General features: G+C 41.5%; 1 protein-coding gene across 2 annotated transcripts in view; it reads right to left on the bottom strand.

Annotated features, from left to right (window-relative positions):
- The window catches only part of ADCY8 (adenylate cyclase 8), a 271,601-nt gene that overhangs the window by 162,651 nt on the left and 85,579 nt on the right, over window positions 1-23,371 (bottom strand). For both annotated transcript variants that reach the window (XM_030938186.1, XM_030938187.1), the window contains exons 3-4: window positions 8,830-8,960; window positions 387-498 (exon numbers count right to left, since the gene is read on the bottom strand). In XM_030938186.1, the coding sequence (XP_030794046.1) occupies window positions 387-498; window positions 8,830-8,960 (243 nt within the window). The remainder of the gene's footprint in view (window positions 1-386; window positions 499-8,829; window positions 8,961-23,371) is intronic.

The following is a 23,371-nucleotide window of genomic DNA, read 5'->3' as shown; positions in this document are numbered from 1 at the left end:
ATCCCAGATGGCCAGGGTTGGCTGGAAAACTGCAGGCCGTCATTGCTGCATACATGAGCACTGAAGCTGCAGCTGGATGGCACCTGGCCACGTGCAAGGGGAAGCAATGATAGGGGTGTGGAAAGCAGATAAAAGGGACTTGGGTTTGATTGCCACTCAACCAGCTGTCTCTCAATTGAGAAAATTAATCTGACAAACCTTCCGCCTGAGACCTGTAAATAGTTAACATCAGTCCCCAGAAAGTGAGAGGGTCAGGGTTCATGCTTAGGGACAGGATGTTGAATGGTAATGACTTTGGGGAAGAAGGCTGAATCCTTCTCTTTCCTTATTCCATATGCAGTCCCTCACTCCTGCAAAAGACTAGGAGGGAATTAAATTCAACTCACATGGGCCAGTCGATCAAATCTGGCAAAGAGCTCGTTGAGCATCCTGACCAGCTCCTGAGCAGACAAGGTCGTGGAGAGGTTGGTAAATCCTTTAACATCTGCAAAAAGAATACTAAACACAGGGAAGAGGGTGGGGGTGGGGGGAGAAAACGTATTAATATTTTAATCCACCTTGGGATACACATCAACATCCTTCCAATAGATACACTGTCTTTGTGGTCTGAGATTTTAGCTCTCGCTGCCATGAGAGTCAGGAGGAATGTCTCAGTATTCAATAAATATCTCAGCAGAGAGTCCACCCAGGAGCTCAGGAAGGACAAGGGGACAACAGGAAGCCCTTCTGTCCTGTGCAGTGCTGTGTAGAGTGAGCAATGCAAACAACCCAAAAGAGAATTTGTCACCATGAAGAGATCAATTTCTTGTGAAAAGCAAGATGAAACTTTATGCATTACCTCTATATTTTCACAATGAACAGCAATGCACATGCAATGAACACAGAGTAAAACAGTCGCAAGGGGCAGGGGCAGAACCCAAAACCTTATCATCTTGAACCCAATGACAGGTACTCTACCCAAAATGGCAGGTAAATAGGCATTTCTCAAAAATTATGACAATAGATGGCAAATCTGGGAGACCTCAGGCAGAATAATTAATTTCCTAAACCTCTCACATTACTAAATATTTCAGTTAGGTGAGGTCTTGTTCTATGCATATGGCCTGGTACCAGGGACAGAGCAGCTTCCAAAAGCCTTCTAAAAGCCAGGTACTCTCTTAGTTAAACCGTGCAGTTATTCTGTGGGGCAAGCACAGTTCCCTCCATTCAGTCCATGAGGAAACTGAGGCTCAAAGAGGCAAGGAGAATTGCCCAACATCTCACTAGCGGCACATGGCAGAGCTGGGATTGTCCATTTGGCTGAATTGCACTGAGGGACATTGCTCCAATCATCTTACCATGCCATCTCAGGGACCTCTGAAAGGAAAGATGGGACACCAAACAGGATACCATATTTGATCATTTCTCATTTTTCATCCTCTCTGAAAGTGAGGTGTGTCTTACAATTGATCACCTTAGCAGCGTGTCAAGCTTTTTACATCTTTTCTTAGTGTTGCCTAAAATAATGACAAGTCTTACAATCAGCCTATGAGCGTAATTTACTTTTAATGAAATAGGTAATTGGGCTAGAAGACATTGTGGAATGTGTTGACTTACATCAGTCACCACATGTATTCAATAATTCTTAAAATTCATCTCTGTTACAAACCTTTTTAAGAATTTGACATAGACTATGGATTATCTCTCCCCAAAATGCACAAGCATTCAAATTTTTTTTGAAAGAGATTTATACTTTCTGCAAAGTCCATTCATGAAATCATTAGGAATCCTTAGATCTATTGCTTTAGTTAATTACTGAATGGCTCATTCTTTCAGCAAATATTTATGTATTTACTATGTGATCAGCTAGGCACTGGGCTAGAAAGTTAGATTAAATGATATATACGACCTAGTGCCTGTCCTCAGGATGCTGAGTCTGAGGAATGGAGCTGGAAAGACAAAGAGAAAAATGGAAACAGTGCAGGGTGATGATCGCTGCGATTGAAGGACATATTGGGGGGTGACCAGCCACAAAGGGATCAGGAATCTCCCAGTAGAGCAAAGTCTCAGCTGGTTCTTGAAGAATGTGATGAGCAAAGTGACTGGGAGGATGGATGCTCTGAGCAGAAAGAACAGTACATTCTAGGATCTGGTGGAAGAATGAGTATATATATATATCAAGGTTCTGCAGTAATTCAAGGACAGCCAGTCAGAAGGCCTCACTGAGCAAGGAGGCTAGAAAGAAGAGAGAGATGAGGTCAGAAATATGGGTCGGGCAATGATGGAGAAGGGGCTGGTAAACCAGGATGAAGAATGTAGACTTTGTCCTGAAAGTGATGGAAAGCTAGTGAATGGGATTTAAGCATGGACATGATGCCAATAGATTTTCAGTTTACGAAGCTACCTTTGGCAGAGTGACTATACTACCATTGTCTTCTACAGTTCTGTGGTGGCATAGCATATGCTTATATGCACAGAATTTGAGTCTAGATAGATCTGGGTTCAAATCTTAGCTCACCACTTATGAATTTTATGACCTTGGGCAACTTCCTGAACTTCTGTAAGCCCTAGCTCTGTAAACCGGAGATAACTGTCATACTTGCCTCATTAGTGGGTGGCGTTTAGCACATCATCTGGCAATTGCCAGCATAGTAAATGCTCCTTAAATGTGTTAGCTTTTGTTATCGTCATTTTACAAAATTATACTATAATTCCATGTTATATTTGAGAGAGAAAGAGAAGAGAGAGGTAACAGAGGTAGAAAATAATATGGCCCTTCATTGGATTATGTATCACTTGTAGCTAAAAGCATTCCTACCTGTTGATGAAGCCTGAACTTCCAGAAGGCAGCAACACTTACAGAGTATTGACTATGGACTTGGTATTGCTCTGGCAGCCCTACATGTATTCACTTATTTATTCCATGTAACTTATGAGGGAGAACCTATCATGATCTTCTCCATTTATGGAACTGAGGCCTAAGTATCTTGCCTATAATCATGAAGAACTAGAATTTGAACCAGGAAGCCTGGCTCTGGCATCCATACTCTTTATTGCTCAACTATGTTACTTTTGAAGCAAGAAAAGTCATTGCTATGACAGGTGGGAAGTGGACCGGCTCTTAGATTACTTGCTTTAGCACATTCCCTTTATGAATCCATAAGCCCCAAAGTACTAGTATCCATCTGTCTATGGCAAGAATGGTTTACCAATTTATTTATTCATTCAACAGTTTATTAATTAAATGACTACTATACACCAGGCAATGGAGATAAAGTAGTGAGCAGATGATAGCATCATCCCAGCCTTTATAAAGCTCACAGCCTACTGAAAAAACAAATGGATTCCCTGAGAGCTAAGATCATAAAAGTTTCAGAGGTCTTCAGTGTTCCAATATCATCAAACTTCTCCAGGTCTTTTGATCCCACCGTACGTTATATACCTGTATCTTTGTACATGCTACACCCGCTCCCTGGTATAGCTTTTCCCCCCTTTCGCTGCCTATTAAAATCTGACTTGTCCTTCAGGTGTTAAAATCATGTTAAGAGTCTATACCTCTCTGGAGACTTCCCCAAGCATAGCCAGTTATCCCCAACTCGAGCCTCTCGCCCTGTTGGCACCCCTCTCTCTCCTAACACTTAACTCTCCATAGCACAATCATATGTGGCTAAGTGTGCTCCATCTATTAGCTGAAGAACAAGAATGAAGTCACCTCTGCATCCCACCTGCCCAGCACACAGTTGGCCGTATTACATGTTTCCTTAGTTCAATCAATAGAAACATTCAGAATTAAGTCCTCCTTCCTCAAAGCATGGTCATGGCCCCCAGTGGCATCTCATGAAACATTGTTAGAAATGTAGACTCTCAAGCCACCTCTCCAGACCCACTGTACCACAATCTGCTTTAACTGAGCCGTACATGATTTGGGTGCACATTTAAGACTCAGAAGCACTGGTGTAAGTCATAGTTGCACAATAAGGATTTATTGAATAAAAGATCAGAGGCGGAAACCAGGGCCCTTGTTCTCATTCCATTGCTTGTTCTGCCACCCCTGGTGCTGGGCTCAGATCATCAAGTCTTTTGATTCTTGGCATACATTTGCAGCTTTCCAGGATGAATATACCAAATTTCCAACTCTCATTTGGTTATATAAGTTGTTTATTTGGCTAAAAATACGTCATGTTACCTAATAGTCACTCTTTAAATAGAATCCCCAAGGAAGCTTTTGCAGAGTTCAATAGAATCATTAGGAACATGGTCCCTGTGTAGACTCCTCTCACTAACTAAGTTTCAGATGTGTTCAGTGTTCCAATATCATAACTATGTGTTCTTGGGAAAGTTACTTAACCTCTCTGAGCTTCCATTTTTCTTGATAATAAAGCAAAGGTCATTAAAGCTACTCTGTAGGACTGCATAAGAAGACAACTTGCAAATCATTGCATAATTCTCAATAAATGAAGGGTATGTAACTTCTTTGGGAAGCTTTTACGAATCTGGAAGTGCTTAACTGCCAAGTGGATGGGTCTAGAAGGTCATAAAAGTTCTCTAGGTCCATTAAATTGCATTTTGCTTGTTTGCCAAACTCTAGCCTACAGGACAGATGTAGTGATCACACATGTTGACAGGGCTGGCTGGAAATTAACAGCCAGTCAAGAAAGCGAACAGACTTAGCAAGAGTTTAAAAATGAGGATTTTTCTGATCCTTGACAATGGTTCACTAAAATGTCCACCATGGCATAGGGAGAGATAAAGACAAAGGTGTCTCCCAGACAGACCCACAAAATATGTGTCAGCAAATGTGCAAATGTACATGAAATGGAGTTGGCAGGGCCAGTAGGAAATAGGAAAAAGAACCATGACAGAGAAGGATGACTGCCCACCAAATCCGTGCCTCTGTTTGCATAGTCAATCCACCTGTCACTAGGAAAGGCCACTGAGCCAGAGGCACTGTTCCCAGCCCACTTTGTTTCCAGGCGGGCACCTGGAATTGATTCTCCCTAATGGAATCTGAGCAGAAATGACATATGTCATTTTCTGGTTAAGGTGGTAAAAAAAAAAAAAAAAAAAAAAAAAAGTGGGTGTGAGTACTCTGTGCTTCCCCTTCCAATAATCAAATGCAGGGAACTTTGAGGCCCAAGGGATGGTAGTTACAAAACAAAGGAGCCTTTGTCCCCGAATCACCCACTGACCAGTAATATCAGCAGTGAACACTTGTGTGAATAAATTTGATTGCGTTAAAAATCACTGAAATTGGAAGGGTATTTGAAAGAGCAGATAGCATTACCCTAATGAATACAAGAAGTGTCTTAAGTATCTGGGGGAAAAAACAGGAAAGATAAATAGAATTGGGTAGGTGGGATAGAGAGCCTGAATGGCTTCCAGTAAAAAGCTGGTGGCCAGGTGGATCCTCAGGTGAACCTGGAGAAGTCTCAGAGGTTGATAGCTGAAATCAACTTGAGCGTTCAAAAGAGCCCAGCTTTTGGGTTGGGAAACGGAGACCCACCGAGGTGAGGTGATGCAGTCGAAGTCTCACCAAGGGTGTGGCTACCCCAGCCCACGTGGGCACAGGAATGCCCCCAAGCATGGCGCCTTTAACCATACCCTTTCCTGATGAAGGTAAACAGTGGTATGAAATATAAGTCAAGACTTAGAAGTGTACAGCACTTTTTAAGAGTCTTCGAAATTAAAAAAAAAAAAAAAAAAAAAAAACCAAAAAAACAAAAAAAGGCAAGGGAGAAGAAAGAATGCAGCAGGCAGTTTACCATGAAGAGGGTGACGGGTTTGGAAATGATTTCAAAAAGGCTCCCAACACCGCAGCGGGGTTGCTTTGGGGGTTGGGGAAGGGGGTGGAGTAGCCAGTTGGCTTTGTTCTCCGACTTGGGCTAGGGACCGTCCTCCTCTGCTTTCAAGGCTCCGGTCTTATTTTAGCACCCTGCAGCCTCGCAGTGGGCAGGAGACGCCCCGCCGCCCGAGCTGAGTTCATCTTCCCGAAACCCCCGGGAGCCGCGGGCATCTCGCCACGCTGCTCTGAGAATAGCCCGGGAGCAACCAGGCCGGCGGCTGGTTTCTGCTTCAGTTCTCCTCCCCCTAGTAACGGCTCTGAAAATGAGGAGACACGGAGGGCAGAAAACGAAATTTTAATGTACTGTGGCATGAACTTCTGGAAAAGGGTCTCCAGCGCAAGAACTCAGTTCGATGACTTAAAATAAATGGGGGGGTTGGAGGGGTGGGGGCAGAAGAAACTAGCTGCTCAGGGGTAATGGGAGCACTGAAAAAGGATTCCTGCAAAAAGCAAACCGCCGAACATGTTTATTGCACTTAAGGCACCTGAGCATGTCGGTGTGGGCGCCAGGGCTTGTTGAATTTTCCCTATTTTTCTTTTAAAGGGTATTTTTCGCTCTTCTTTCTCCATGGTGACAGGTACTTTCATCAGATGCCACATATTTTATTTATATATTTATATGATTTGTATATATTTATAGATGAATATGTAATTAAATATTTATTTTCCCCCCAAATATTCATGCAATTTCTGCTTTCTGTGGATCTGCATTTATGGTCAAGCCATTTTGCCACCAGGGAAGGAACATAGAACACCAACTATGATTCTCTGCATGGACCATGGCTCTGCCTTCACTTCTGCTGACTCTTTTGCTCAGAATTCATGTATTTGTGTTTTTCACTTGGCTGACTTCTTCTCAAATAAAGCCAAGAAGAGTCATCATCTCTGCCAGGAAGGTTTCTCTATCTCGCTCTCCCCACCCTCCACCTCCTTGCCCCAGGTTTTCCTCCTTTTATGATCTCTTGGCATTTGTTGCCTGCTTAATAATCAAACCCCATACTCTATTATGATTAATAGGTGCCTATTGTCTTAGAACTAGTTGAAGAGTTCTTATCACGTGTGGGACCAATTCCTAGATCTGGGGCACATCTCTAACTGGAATTGCTGTTTGACAAAGGACTGTTTTGCAAACTCAAGCATCTAAATCAGTGTAGCTCAAATCTTGGACAAGACCCTGGGAATGACCTATCCTGCTATGCCCGCTGAAGGGTTGTGTTAGAATCATGATCTCTACTGAATTTTAAAATGTGTGTTCCTGCATGCCAGGAATAGAACACCTACTGATGCTGGTAAGTGCAAAGTTGTCCTCTGTCCTACTGACATTAGGAAGAAAGGAACTATGAGAATAGGTTTGTCATTTTTGAAGTTGCTTAATGTAAGGACTCTGACTCTATGTTTGGGAAATTTTTACCTTATGATATTTGGTGGGTGGGAAATACAGTTCCACTGTATAAGCTGAAAATGCCAGAGACTTGCTTTCCAGGCACTTGAAGAAAATGACTGGGCTCAGCCAATCAGACCCATCTGCTCCAGGCTTTAACTTGAGATGCAAAGAAGCAGCAGGAGCAGGAAGTCAGGGCAGAGCAAAGGCAGCAATATCAGTTTCTGGGGCTGCAGGAGGAACTGCAGTGGTGGCAGGCCGTGTCAGGGGACAGGGTTGATTACACAAGCAATGGACTGGTCAGAGACAGTTGGCAGTAGCCACTGCCAACTGGCCTAGTGCTCTGGCTTGATTTTGCCTATGCCTTTCACTCTGTGGCCTTACTTCATTCTGGCCCATTTCCCCCATGCACTTCTCATTCTTCCCTAATTATTCTGTAATCCATGACATAACCTTTCAATACATTTCCTTTTTTTTTTTTTTTGAAATGAAGTCTTGCTCTGTTGCCAGGCTGGAGTTCAGTGGCACAATCTCAGTTCACTGCAACCTCTGCCTCCCGGGTTCAAGCGATTCTCCTGCCTCAGCCTCCTGAGTAGCTGGGACTATAGGCATGCACCACCACACTCAGCTAATTTTTGTATTTTTAGTAGAGATGGGGGTTTCACCATGTTGGCCAGGATGGTCTCAATCTCTTGACCTCATGATCCGCTCACCTTGGCCTCCCAAAGTGCTGGGATTACAGACATGAGTCACCACACCCAGCCAATACATTTCTTTTGCATCAGTCATGGTTGGATTCTTTTGACTGCAACTAGGAAACATGTCTGAAATGAATTACAATATACTGAATGCTCTACTACTTGCTTAACTCTGCCTGTTGTATATTTTGTATTAATCTTCACTTACATGATTCACATAAAACTCTGCAAAGTGGCTAAGAAGATGCTCATTTTACAGAGAAGAATTTTGAGATTCAGGTAAATAAATTTCCCAAGATCACAAATAAGGAATAGGCAGAATTGGAATTTTAAAGCTGGTCTGCCTCACCATGGAGTTCATCCTTTGATTTTCATTACATGCCATGGTGTCCAGTGTTGTGCTGGGCACATAGAGGGCACTGATGCATGGATGGGGCAGTGAGTGGGAAGATACATTGATGGATGGATGGGTGGATGGATAGATGGATGGTTGACTAAAATTATGTTTGCAAAGGAAAATAAACTGTCATCCTTTTGTATTGTTTTAAACACACTTATGAGAAATACAAGGAGGAGAGGTATGTGATCACAACTGAAACCCCCAGATTACATTCTGGGATTATTTTTCTTATCATAGTTTAAAAGGTATTTGCCTTTCCCACTCAAAATGTAAAGACAGACATGCCTACTATAGGAGAGCTAGGCAGTAGGTCAACCAGCGAATATAATTTTATTCTGTGACATTCTTCCCCAGTCTTAATTTGGAAATGTAGAACTCTCTGATGAATAATCACCAGGTAATGAATTAATCAACCAAATGAGGAAAGGTGCTGACATTCAGGCAGACAGAAGTCACGGAAGTGCGATGAGAGCACCCAAACACACATGGATCACGCTGAGAGCTGGGGCAAAGGTGTTGCATTTCTCACCTGACATTCTCATAGCGATGGATGTAGATCCGATGGAACTGGTGCTGCAGGTGCTCGTCTTCCACATTGGTCATGTCGTTGATCATTTCCAGGACAACAAACCGGGGGAGTACAGAAAGCACGAGCCGCTCCTGGAACAAATGAAGAGGGACAGTCCTGTTAGGCTGACCAGCGAGTCTCAGATGGGAGGGTGGAGAGTGGAGAAGTCATGGGACTTTTGGATGAACTTCCTTTGGAATTGATAATTTCATACCATTCTGTGAATATGACAAATATTTACTGAGTACTTATTACTTGCCAGGCACTCTGCTGGATGTTGGATATATAGTGGTGAGCCAAATGGATGTGATTCTGACTATGGTAGAGCTTGCATTCTAATAAGGAAGATACATTAAGTATTACATACCCAAAGATACCTACACATATTCACAAAATGTGATGAGTGCCATGCAAAAACAGGTCATGATGAGAGAGTACAATTGTTGATGACAGCAATTCATATCAGGGATTAAGAATGGCCTTACCAAGGAACTGATATTTAAAATTGAGACCTGAAAATTTGGAAGGAGTCAGTCCTGTGTAGTGCAAGGAGAAATCCAGGAATTAAAAATAATAACGACAAATATCCTGAGGCAGAAAACAGCAGTGGTGTGGCTGGAGGGTGGTGATAGCAATGAGGTTGGAGGTGTAGCTAGATCTTGCAGGTGAACATATGATGTTTGCGTTTAATTCCAACTACAACTGAAAACCACTAAATGGTACTAAGTAGCAGAGTGACATAAGTGGATTCATGTTTTAAAAGATCACTTTAACTGGGATTTGGAGAATGTGTTCTGGGGAGGAGCCAAGGTTGGAGACAGAAGGACCAGGTTGGGAAGCTCCTGGAATGTCCAGGTGAGGTAAGATTCATAGAATTGGCAACCTAGATGGCAGGAAAGAAAGAGGGTGTGCCCATCATGGCAGCTAGTTTTGAATTTGGTTGCCTGGGAGAATGAGCCACACTTATAGAAACAAGGAACATACAAAAGAAACCAGGCTTACAAGGCACTAGCTCTTTATCAAAGATGAGAGGAAGTGAGACGCACGCAGCCAGAAAGTGGGTTCCTAACACCAGACAACAATATACTTTCTATTGTGATCACCACTATACATAAAAGCAAAGGAATGGGTTAACTAGCAACATGAATTGAATTCTAAAAAGTCCTTGTGTTGTGGAAACTAGGCAAGAGGCTGGCTTCTGACACATGGTTTACTTGGTTACATGGTTTACTGTGATAGATGAAGTTTAATACTTTTAGTTGAATAACAGAAAATAGGGTAATTATCATTGATATGATCAGAATAGGTCATGTGGAAGTATCTAGTTGAGGCATATCACTGTAGAGAGTTAAAATTTCTCTCGGTCTATGGTTTACTATAGTGTCAAACTGAGTTTAAGACAAGCACATTCTAATCACCACAGTTCCTCATATCTTTGTAGTTATTTATGGGTATTAAGCATTGTTACCATTCATTCTTTCATGTGTTTCTCTTGAAACCCTGATAATCAGCTTGCAGAAATAATCATTTTCATATAATGGACAGACTGAGTCCAGGAGAGATTAAGTTACTTGTACAACCCAAACAGTTAATCTCCTTGTAGTTATTTATTTATAGGTATTAAGCATTGTCACCATTCATTCTTTCATGTGTTTCTCTTGAAACCCTGACAATCAACTTGCAGAAATAATCATTTTCATATAATGGACAGACTGAGTCCAGGAGAGATTAAGTTACCTGCACAACCTGAACAGTTAATCAAGCGGCAGTTGCAGGATGCGGTCCTTTCCCTTGTTATTCCTTGCTGGGATTCTTGGTGAGATGGGAAAAGTCTTGGATTGAGTCTGATGGAGAAGTTTAGATTCCGACTCTATCATTGGATATTCATGTGGCATTAGGCAAACTACCTCATCTTTCTGTGCCTTAGTTCCCTAATTTGGCAAATACTAATAGCACTAATATCATCTAGTTCAACAGGTTGCTGTGAGAATTCAATGCAATAAAATATGTGAGGGGCCTGGCATCAAATCCTTCTCCCTCCTCTCACCTCTACTTAACCCTGCCTCTCATGCAAAAGGCTTTATTAATGAAGTGCCCATTGAACGACATATGATGAAGCCCTTTCTTCTCTTGAGTGCTATCCCATCACAGGACTAAGAGGCATGTTTTCTGCAAATGCCCCAACATCATGTCCATTTTGTGTTCATTTGTGCCATTTGTCAACTTCCCAGGTACTTGTGGCCCTGTTCTCTCAATTGCTGCTGGGTGGGAGTAGGTGCTAATCACAGCTTTGAGGGGCACTAGTGCTCTGTCAATGGCTGGGGATGTTTAATTAAGATGCCACTGCATCTGCACTTGTAAGGGAGGCAATAGAGCTGTAATACACAATCCACACACATTCCGGGACCCCACGGTCATTTGTAAAAGTGTTTGATTGCAAATCATCCTTACACTAGTGCTGTATTACAGTGATGTTTTAATAACCAGAATGAGAAAAATGGAAGAACGTATGTTAGGAAGAGAATGGCACAGGAGATAAAAAGGTGGTGATGCAGCAAATAAAATGATCCAAGTGTAGGGAAGACATGGGAACTGAAGAGAGACACAAGAAAGGTATTCATTCACAGGACCTAGTTAAGAAGACGTTCCTCCCTGAAATGCAAGTCCATGGACATATTTATGAGACTATCCCATGGATTCTGTGCTCTGACCATTCCTCAGAATGTTTTGAAGGGTCATAAAAGCGCAGCTGCCCTGACCTCGCCCAGACCTACTGAATTGGACTCTGAAAAAAATGGTCAAGCAGGTGGGGTTTTTAAAAACTCCTTAGGTTTTTGGGATACTCAGGTAGGATTGAGAAATGCTGGCTTATCCTGTGGCAAGCACTACTAAGCACATTATTATACTCAACCTTTACTATAGTTCCACAAAACAGGTTATTTCCCAAATAAAACAAAAACATGGTTATAGTAAACTGATCACCTAGCAACATGAGGACCTAGATCATAAATAGCAAAGAATTGAAACCAAATTCTCCTGACTCCCAAAATATCTCTAACGACTGCAGTTCCTACATAATGTATTCTAATCACCTCTTATCTGATCCACATGGCTCTTCAGAAAATTATAAATTAAGGCAGCACGTGGGATATTCCTATGATTGGAGCTAACAGCATGTAACAAAGCCTCAGAGGAGGAAAGAACCATTGTTCATTAAGGAAGATGAGGGAGGACTTTCTAAGGAGGGTTCCTGAAAAATGGGTGAGGTTTCAAACATTATATTTATTTATTCATTTAACAAATATTTATTGAGAACATATTACATGTCAGTTCATTTCTAGATATGGGAGATATATAGATACAAGAGAGTAAGACAGCCAAGATCCTAGAGGGAGATTTTACAGGTAGAGACTGACAGGCTCCCAGAATGGCGTGGAAACATACGCAGTCTTACTTCAGAGCTACCATCTAGTTGGCTCTGAAGCAACTACTGTGGGCCAGGGACTGAGTTAAGAGATTCATACATAATTTCATGTGACATTCAACATAACTCCATGGCAGAAATAACTCATTGTAGATTAACAAATGAGAAAACGAAGGCTCGGAGAAGTAGTTTCTCAAGGTTACACAGCAAAGAAGGGCCAGTATCTAGTCTATCAGACCCCAGAGCCAGTTGGAAGCTTTCCCTTCACCTTATCAGAGAAAGCCATTCCTAAAAAAAAATCCCTCCAAGCCCCATTTTCAGAAATTGAAAATGTAGTTACCACTGAAATTAGAGGTGCACAATTACGTCCACCGTTAAACAAAACATACACATGATACTCAATGATTACTTAATTGAATCCTTAAACTAAAAATAAAAAATAAAACAGAATAGTACAGTTAAAAGAAATCAATGAAAATATGTCAAATGGTGCCAAAAACTGTTGCTACCATACATTATGCAAACTAAAAACATTTTTTAAATGAAAAATTAAGAAACTTTACAATTGCAATCTAAGAAGACCCATAGTGGGTTTCCTTTTGTGGAACTCAGCTGCTTTTCAGACACGTGGACGCTGCATTAGATTTTCTGATGTGAAGAAATGCCTAGGGAAGTCGTTATTAAATGCAATTCATCTGAAGTTAAATGTATGGAGCCAGGCCGAGTGTGGTTGCTAAGGCCTGTAATCCCAGCACTTTGGGTGGCTGAGTTGGGAAGAACGCTTGAGCACAGGAGTTTGAGACTAGCCTGGGCAACATGTCAAGACCTCATCTCTACAAAAAATTTAAAAATTAGCCAGGCATGGTGGCATGTGCCTATAGTCCCAGATACTTGGGAGGCTGAGGTAGGAGGATCGTTTGAGCCAGGGAGGTCGAGACTGCAATGAGCTGTGTTTGTGCCACTGCACTCCAGCCTGGGCAACAGAGAAAGACCTTGCCTCAAAAAAATAAATAAATAAAAACAAACAAACAAACAAACAAAAACCTGTGGAACTAGATTTGTATCTTTGAATGGAAAAGCGCAGCTCTGCTTGGCTAACCCTTGTTTTCTTCTCCCACCCCCAACACACTCTAGGATCCTGTAATGAGGGATAGACTTGTCTATCCACACATCCTCTACTCTGAGCAGGAGATCGTGGGCTATTTATTGTGTTAAAGTGAGCACAGGTTACTACAACGTGTGCTACTATTCTTCTGTCCTTAAATATCCTTTCTCCATTGTCATTTCCTGTGGTTTGCAGATGGACTCCTACTCACCTTCAAATTTTAGGGTAAATCTCATTTCCGTGGTGAAGGGGATTAGTCACTATCTCCAATAGCATGTTCCTTTGCTCAGATCTTTCTCACAGCATTTATTACGCCACATGGCACCTGTCTGCTTATATACCAGTTGGTAAACTCGGAGCCCTTTGAGGTCATCTTTTTGTATCCAAGGCCCAGAATAATGCCTTGTGGTATGGTTTGGCTCTGACCCCATCAAAATCTCATCTTAAATTGTACTCACATAATTCCCACATGTTGTGGGAGGGACTCGGTGGGAGATAATTGAATCGTAGGGGTGATTTCTTCCTTACTGTTCTCATGGTAGTGAATGAGTCTCACTAGATTTGATGGTTTGATAAGGAAAAAACCCTTTCACTTGGCTCTCTTTGCCTGCAGCCATCCATGTAAGATGTGATGTGCTCCTCCTTGCTTTCTGCCATGATCATGAGGCTTCCCCAGCCATGTGGAACTGTAAGTCCAATTAAACCTTTTTTCCTGTATAAATTACCCAGTCTCGGGTATATCTTTACCAGTAGCATGAAAACAGATAAATATAATAAATCGGGACTGGGAGTGGGGCACTGCTGAAAAGATACCCCAAAATGTGGAAGCAACTTTGGAACTGGGTAACAGGCAGAGGTTGGAACAGTCTGGAGGGCTCAGAACAAGACAGGAAAATGTGAGAAAGTTTGGAACTCCCTAGAGACTTGTTGAATGACTTTGACCAAAGTGCTGATAATGACATGGACAATAAGGTCCTGGCTGAGATGGTCTCAGAGGGAGATGAGGAAATTTTCGGGAACTGGAGCAAAGGTGACTCTTGTTATGCTTTAGCAAAGACACTGGCGGCATTTTGCTGCTGCCCTAGAGATTTGTGGAAATTTGAACTTGAGAGAAATGATTTAGGGTATCTGGGGGAAGAAATTTTAAAGCAGAAAAGCATTCAAGAGGTGACTTGGGTGTTGTTAAAGTCATTCGGTTTTATAAGGGAAGCAGAGAATAAAAGTTTGGAAAATTTGCAGCCTGATAATGTGATAGAAAAGAAAAACCAATTTTCTGAGGAGAAATTCAAGCTGCCTGCAGAAATTTGCATAAGTAACAAGGAGCTGAATGTTAATCCCCATGACAATGGGGAAAATTTCTCCAGGGCATGTCAGAGGTCTTCATGGCAACACCTCCCATCACAGATCAAGAGGCCTAGGAGAAAATGGTTTCATGGGCCAGGCCCAGGGTCCCCATACTATGTGTAGCCTAGGGACTTGGTGCCCTGTGTCCCAGCAGCTCCAGATGTGGCTGAAAGGGGCCAATGTAGAGCTCAGGCCGTGGTTTCAGAGGGTGCAAGGCCCAAGTCTTGGCAGCTTCCACATGGTGTTGAGCCTGCAAGTACATAGAAGTTAAGAATTGGGGTTTGGGAACCTCTGCCTTCTGTATTTCAGAAGATGTATTGGAAATGCCTGGATTCTCAGGCAGTAGCTTGCTACAGGGACGGGGCATTCAGGGAGAACCTCTGCTAGGGCAGTGCAGCAGGGAAATGTGGGGCCGGAGCCCCCACACTGAGTCCCTACTGGGGCACCATCTAGTGGAGCTGTGAGAAGAGGGCCACTGTCCTCCAGACCCCAGAATGGTAGATCTACCAACAGTTTGCACCATTCTCCTGGATGTCTTTGGGTTATGACATGTGGGAAAAGTGGTGCTTAGTGAGCAACATAATCCCTTGGGAGCACCCAGGACATACTCTAAGGCCCACAAAAAATATGTGAATAAATCTATTTGTTCATAGATGATGCTTTATAAGCAAGTGGATAGTAAAACCAGACAGTTTCAGACATTAAAACAGCCCAGTTTATAAATAATTGTAGATAATTGAATGAATAAGCGATAATGAATGCACCCCAGTTTCTTGAGGTCTTCATGCAAAAGTTACCCTCTTGTGGAGACCTCCCCTTATGCCCATATCTCAGTGGTCACATGCTCCTGGCTTCTCATTTCATGTGCTCTGTATTAGCCTCTTCTCATGCTGTTAATAAAGACATATCTGAGACTGGGTGATTAATAAAGGAAAGAAGTTTAATGGATTCCACATGGCTGGGAGCCCTCAAAATCATGGCAGAAGACAAAGGAAGAGCAAAAGTTCATCTTCCATGGCGGCAGGCAAGAGAGGCTTGTGCGGGGAACTCATGTTTATAGAACCACCAGATCTCGTGAGACTTACTCACTAACAGGAAAACAGTATGGGGGAAACTGCCTCTATGATTCAATTATCTCCACCTGGCCCTGTCCTTGACATGTGGGGATTATTACAATTCAAGGTGAGATTTGGGTGGGGAAACAGCCAAACCATATCATGCTCCTTTCCTATTTATTTTTTCTTTCTTAGGACTCATCATTATTTAATTTTCTACATATTTTATTAACTTATCTTGTTTATTGTCTATCTATTTCACTTAGATATGAGCTTTATGATGATATGCCTTTTGTCTCTTTTGTTCAATACAATAATCCCAGCACCTAGAATAACACCTGGTTTATATAGGGCCTCAATATATATTTGTTGTAGGAGTTCTGTAACTATGAACTTGATGTAACTGATCCTTGTCTTTTCAGTTCACTGTTCTACAAGTAATAATTGTGAAGTGAGAGAGTATATAATATTGTACATTTGAAAATTAATCCCTTATTGTATTACTGGTTTTTAAAATATTAAACTATATTAAAGTATATATTGACATGTATTAACATGCTCTCTATTTGCATAGATTTATGGAAGATTTGAAACTGTCTTACAGGAGACATTGGAATTGTCTACCTTTGATTTAGTAATTACAATGTTGACTTTTGCTAACAGAAATGTTCATATGGTTTTCTTGGTTACAGGAAAAATGGGTGAGTATAGATACACAATTTACACATTCTTCCTTTAATCATCCTCTTCATTAAAAATTTATCTTAGTGTAACATTTAACAGAAAATAAAGTAGCTATAAAGCTATGACTCATAATTCCTGTAACCGTTTCTAGTGCCAAGCACAGCAATAGATAGAGAACATTGGTGAACAGACAAAGCAAGACATGATGACTTCGTGGTCTGGCGGGAGAGTTGAGGTAGTAATCAAATAAGCATAGAAATAATTATACAACTATGTGAAAGAGACACAAACGGTTCATTGAGAGTCCAGAGTGAAAGGATGAACTTAGATGAGCAGTTAATTGAAGGGTGTGTGTGTGAGCATGTACAAATGTGTTTATGTGTGTGCTAATGGTTGTGGAATACCATTCTCACAGAAGAGAGCAGTATGTGCAAAGGCCTGATTGGTGAGGGCACAGCATGCTTGAGAAACCAAAAGAAGGATCATGGCTAGTGTCCAGTCAAATGCAGTGGAGTGGAGTAGGGTGAGGGGATGGAGACATGCTGGGCCTTGCTGGGTGTTTATCTCGAGAGTTACCAGAAGCAACTAAAGTGTTTGGCTTGGAGATCAGAGAAATGATCACATTTAGATTTTTTTCAACATAATTTCAACTGAAATACAGAAAAGAGTAGATTCAATGAAATGGCTAATATAGAGGGAAGGAAGAATAAAAGGAATTAAATGGTTAATGTAATCATTCAGGCAAGAGATGAAGGTAACTTAGACCAAATTCATGGCAGTGGAGATGGAGAAACATGGGCACATGGGAGGGAGACTTGTAGGAATTAGGACTGTGAAAGATGGGTATCAAGAGGACTCCTGGGTTTCTGGACTTATAAAGGATGGAGCCTTGGATCTACCTGAGTGGACTTCCCATAGGCAGGTATTAATGTTTACTCTGGACTGGGGAAGAAAAATGACCCCAGCGTGCACTGCTTAACTTTCTTACTTCTGTCCATGTAGACATCGTTAATTGACTTAAACACTGGCTCTTGCTCAGCCTCCAAAAACAGCACTGGCAGGCATCACTAATTGAATGGAATTAACCAAGAAAATGAAACCTATTTATTAGTCATCCTTGGGCTACCATTATGAAGCAAATCCAGGCCCTTGCTTGACCTTATGATTTCAGCACAGAGCAGGAGGGTTTCCGCAGCTACCTAGGCACAGGCAGGAATGACACAACCAGAAAAAGAGCCTGGAAATGGTCAGAATGGGAGTGGACAGGACAACTACATTGTCTTGCAATGAAAAGAGAGGGTGGATGGGCTAGTGCCAGAATATACAGCAAGAATACTAAAGTAGATTGAATACAAACACTAAATTTAAAAGGGGAGATTCTATCAGTGAACAAATCTGGGATGGGACAATGGCCCAGGAGTAAATGAATGTGAAACAGGAAGCCTGTGGTGATCATGTATGATCATATGTCCATTGTCTTCTTGGAGGATATGAATCTGTATTCTCATAGGCAGGTCAATCCCATAGATTGCCTGACTTACTTTTGGTTTTAACGTATCTCTTAGTCCCTATTATGCCACTTTCCGAATTTAAACCCTGCTGTTCTTAGGAGAAATTCCAAACCCCTTACAATACCTACTGACCACTGTTTGGGATTCCAGTCACTCCTTCCTTTCCCTCTCATTTTTGGCAAAAAGCACAAAGAAAGCCTTTTACTTCCTTAAAATCTCCAATCACTTTCTTTCTTTTTTATTTTTTTTGAGATGGAGTGTCACTCTTTGACCCAGGCTGGAGTACAGTGGCAAGATCTTGGTTCACCGCAACCTCTGCCTCTGGATTCAAGCAATTCTCCTGCCTCAGCCTTCTGAGTAGCTGAGATTACAGGTACCTGCCACCACACCTAGCTAATTTTTTTTTTGTATTTTTAGTAGAGACGGGGTTTCACCATGCTGGCCAGGTTAGTCTCGAACTCCTGACTTCAAGTGATCCACCTGCCTCAGTCTCCCAAAGTGCTGGAATTACATGTGTGAGCTATTGTCCAATCACTTTCTTAACTCGGAGTCTTCATAAATCTCTCCCCAGTTTTTCACAGCTCCGAATCATTCTTCAGAGTTCTGCTTTAAAGTTGCTTAATGTTCTTTCCTTTGAGAGGTCTGTGTACCATTGCCCTGCAACACAGAACCTTTTTATTCTCTGACTTCCCTTCTCGTAAAGCTCATCACACAAGTTTAGTTGTCTGGTTCCCCTAACAAGGCTATAGATGTAGATGCTTTGAAGACTGATTCTGTCTGCTTTGTTCACTCAGGATCTTCAGCAACTTCCTCAGTGCTTGAGAGTAGCAGGTTCTAAGTAAATATTTTTCGAGCAAACTTGTGAACATAGAGAAGGCAGGGGCTGTATCCAGCTCATGGATACATTTTCTGCAGTGACCAGTAATGTCCCTGGTAGACAACATTGGGGAAATAGTTTCTAGGATCATTTAAGCCCAGGAGTTCAAGGCTGCAGTGAGCTATGATCATGCCACTGTACTCCAGCCTGGGCAACACAGTGAGACTCTGTCTCTAAAAAGAAAACAAAATTATTAAATAGAGTCTTTACATGGCAACACTCATTAGATCCTCAAGTCATCTATGCTTTCATGGGACACTTTGAAAATGAAATTTTACTGGCAAAATTCTCAAGCACCCAGGCTTGCCAGCCTCCAGCCAGTTGTGCTACTGGCAATCATCCCAGCTCCTCCCTTTGTAAAGCATTTTCTGCAAAACATGGGAATTTGCCTGGAGTCTGCTTATAAAAGCCCATTTTCAACACTTTTGTTTCCCTCACATTTGTTCACTGCCTGAGAAACATCATTTAAATTCCCTGAAAACACACTCTGAAATAAAATAGGAAAGTTTGCTCTTTAATACGATTCCCAACTCCTGCTGGGGTGCAATATATCCTTTTCTGGCTTTGGGGATCAGAAGTACCAGCTTCTCTCCTGGAGCCAGACTGTGGCCCTGGGTGGCCTTTGTGCTCATGTTCTGCACATCTTTTTCTCCCCGAGATTTCCATTTGCATGAAAAGAGACCCTGGATTGATTCAAAGTCCATTAGTGGCTTCTGTCTGGATTCCCCTCTCATCTCACATAACATACTCTATTCGTGCCATCAAAATGGTTTCACAGGCATCAGTTGCTACAGTGCACCCCGAGGGGAAGTCAAGGTGAAAACAGTGAGGAATTCAGGATCTTTATTTTATGCAAATGCTTATAGCAGTGAAGATAAAGGTAGCAGGGCAGCCCTGTGAATCAGACAGCACTTTTGGGCTTACACATAGCAGAGTGTTTCTGAACAGCTTCAGGAAGAGCTCGCCACTTTCAGGCTCTCACAAATGGAGAGACTTCTCATTAACCTCTTTCTCTCCCACTGCAGGCGAAGTGGCGTTAACTGGAGCCAAGGTCCAGGCACTGGGGAGAGACTTGTTCTGGAGTTATAAACAATATCTTATTGTTGTCGATCACACATTATGTAGCATACGAAGTGCTTCCTATTCATTGTCTAATTGAAACCTCACATTAATTATAAGAGGGAATACGATGCTATTTTCATTCCATTATACATATGAAGATACTGAAAATCGAAGAGTTTCAGTAAATCAGGCAACTCACAGTCATGCATTTGGTAAATGCACAGTGAAGACCCAAGCCCATGTTTCTTTTTTTTTTTTTCTGAAACTTGGATCATAGTTCACCCATTTAATCATTTATTTACTAAGTCCAGGAGTAGGTGGTTTAGTGCTTGGCATGAAGAATCAGCAGAAAAGAAAAACAGACATAGTGTTCACTTTTGTAGAACCATTGTTCTAAAAAGCAACAAACAAACCCTGTTGTGAGGTTTAAGGGGAGTTTGTGGCTGCTTTAGCAAAATGGTCAATGAAGAAATGTTCAAGGAAATGAGGTTTAACTGGTACCTGAAGGACAGAAGGAGCTAGACCTGTGGAGAGCTAGGGAAGGGTGTTTCAGACACAGGGGAACAGCCAATATTGAGGCTATGGTATGCTGCCTTTTATTAAATTAAATCTTTCATATATTCAACAAAATTTGTAATGAGATCCTACTTAAGACAAGGTACTGTATTAGACACTATAAATGTAGAGTTGAACAAGGCAGAGATGATCCTCTACTTCATGGGGGTTTTAGTCCCCAAGATGACAGGAGAGGGGGAGAAATGATAGTCATGGTATCAGAGAGGTCCAGCAGTAGTTTGATGAATACTATGACAGTAAGTCAGGAGCAGGCTCATGCTAGAAATGTGGGAAGGCAGCTCAGTTACTTAGGACTGGCTATTCTATCAGCAGCAGGTGAGACCCTGGGAAGGTTTTAGATAGCTGAGAACACAAAGGAGGAAAAGCTGGATTTCTGCATAGTTTATCATCCACACTCAGAGCAAGACAGAGACGAAGTATCAGAAAGATCTATGGAGACTAAAAACTAGGTGCTTAGTCTCAGAAATAAGACATGTGCTTATCACTAAAATAAAGGCTTTCCACCCCAATGTTTTAGACCATGAAGTTATTCAGATGGGTCATACATTCCTTTGATCATGCTAGATCTGTACCCGGGATGCCTTGTCTAACTGGTCTGCTGAAGTGACACTACTTTCATGAAGTTCCCCCAAGTCCTCCTATGCCATGTAGACCTGCCTCCGTCTGCCTCAATGAAACCTGCATCAACCTTTAAATCATCACCTGTGCCACCTTAGTGTGGCTGAAGCTCTCTTGGCTGACCTACATTTAATCAACTCTCTGGCTTAATTGATTTACTGGACTAACCCACTCTCTTCAATCACTCTTTTACACATGTCAGTGGATCAGGCCACAGAAGGGTGAAAGGTTCCCAGGTGGTTAAAAGATTTATAAATACCTACAGCTTCTATTCTATCTGTAGCCCCAGGCTGACCAGAAATCACTGAGCTTGTCCCCAGACCCAGCTATGTCAGTTTTATCTGTTAGTGTATTTATGTGATTTAATTAAATATTAAATAAAAATATTAAGTAAGTAGGAAAAGAGAGATGCCCTTTGCATGAAAATGAAATTAAATGCTTCGGGAAGACTTTGTAATGCTGAGCGGCTAAAACAATGATGCTAAATTAGATGTGGGCAAGACAGCTGTAAACATTTGTGAAAAAAATTATAAAAATCCAGAAGTCACTCTGATAATTTTGAAAGTACTTTTAAAATCTCAGTACATTTTAAGAAATAGTAAAGAAATATTAAATATTAAAGAAATATTAACTAATGGTCTTTGGCTATGGTCTCTGTAAGAAACAATAGATAAACACTAAAAAAAAATGCTTTCCACAGTAGTTGAACTAACTTAAATTTCTACCAACAATATATGACAGTATGTAAGCATTCCCTTTTCTGCACAGTCTCACCAGCATCTATTATGTTTTCACTTATTAATAAGTCATCCTTAATAAGTCATTAATAAGTCATTCTTACTGGTGTGAGACAGTGTCTCATTGTGGTTTTGCATTGCATTTCTCTGGTGATTAGTGATGTTGATTGAGCATTTTTTCATAGGTTTGTTGACCTCTTGTGTGTCTTCTTTTGAGAGGTATCTGTTCATATCCTTTGCCCACTTTTTAAAGGGGTTATTTGGTTTATGCCTATGGGTTTGTTTACCTTACTTATAGATTCTGGATATTAGACCTTTGTCAGATGCACAGTTTGTGAATATTTTCTTTCATTCTGTAGGGTATTTTTTTACTCTGTTGATAGTTCATTTTGCTGTGTAGAAGCTCTTTTTTTTTTTTTTTGAGACGGAGTCTTGCTCTGTCGCCCGGGCTGGAGTGCAGTGGCCGGATCTCAGCTCACTGCAAGCTCCGCCTCCCGGGTTTACGCCATTCTCCTGCCTCAGCCTCCGGAGTAGCTGGGACTACAGGCGCCCGCCACTTCGCCCAGCTAGTTTTTTGTATTTTTAGTAGAGACGGGGTTTCACCGTGTTAGCCAGGATGGTCTCGATCTCCTGACCTCGTGATCCACCCGTCTCGGCCTCCCAAAGTGCTGGGATTACAGGCTTGAGCCACCGCGCCGGGCCGAAGCTCTTTAGTTTAATTAGGTCCCACTTGTCAACTTTTGCTTTTGTTGCAATTGCTTTTGAGCATTCAGTCATAAGTTCTTGGCCTAGGTTGATGTCCAGAATGGTATTAAACACTGAGTGCATATGGACACAAAGATGGAAAAAATAGACACTAGGGGCTCCAAAAGGGAGGATGGAGGGGGACAAAGTGTGAAAAATTACCTGTTGGGAACTGTGCTCACTGACTTGGTGACAAGATCAATCATTCCCCAGACCTCAGCATCACACGATATACCAATGTAACAAACCTGTACATGTACCCCTGAATCTAAAATGAAAATTGAAAATAAAATAAAATAAAATAAATAAACCTGTGGTATATGCCTACATCATTAGGCTACATCATGAGAGTCACATATTCAACCTCATTAAGTAATGTTAGTTCTTACAACATACTAATAGCTGCTCTACTTACTAGCAATGTGTATGCCCATGAAGCCATATTCAAACTTGATATTATCAGAATATTTGATTTCTGATAATCATTTAAATGTAAAATGGAAATTTATAGAAGTTTTTAAAAAAATGGCTTGGCATTATTTCAAAAGAATAGATTTATTATTTTATGTTTAAGTTACAAATAAAAAGTTTATGTATAATTCTTCATAATTCTTCATTTTAGTTTGCTTTTTCAATTAACCAAGCAACAACCCATACTGACTATTTCAGTTGAAAGGAAATTTGCAATTTCTGTCTGTCATCCTCCCTAGAAGGTGGAATATTTGAGACCAAGATGTTTTCTCTACCTCCAGAACCCAACACAAAC

The sequence above is a fragment of the Rhinopithecus roxellana genome, chromosome 9 (assembly GCF_007565055.1).
Source record: "Rhinopithecus roxellana isolate Shanxi Qingling chromosome 9, ASM756505v1, whole genome shotgun sequence".
NCBI lineage: Eukaryota > Metazoa > Chordata > Mammalia > Primates > Cercopithecidae > Rhinopithecus > Rhinopithecus roxellana.
This window is presented reverse-complemented; position numbering and strand designations above follow the sequence as displayed.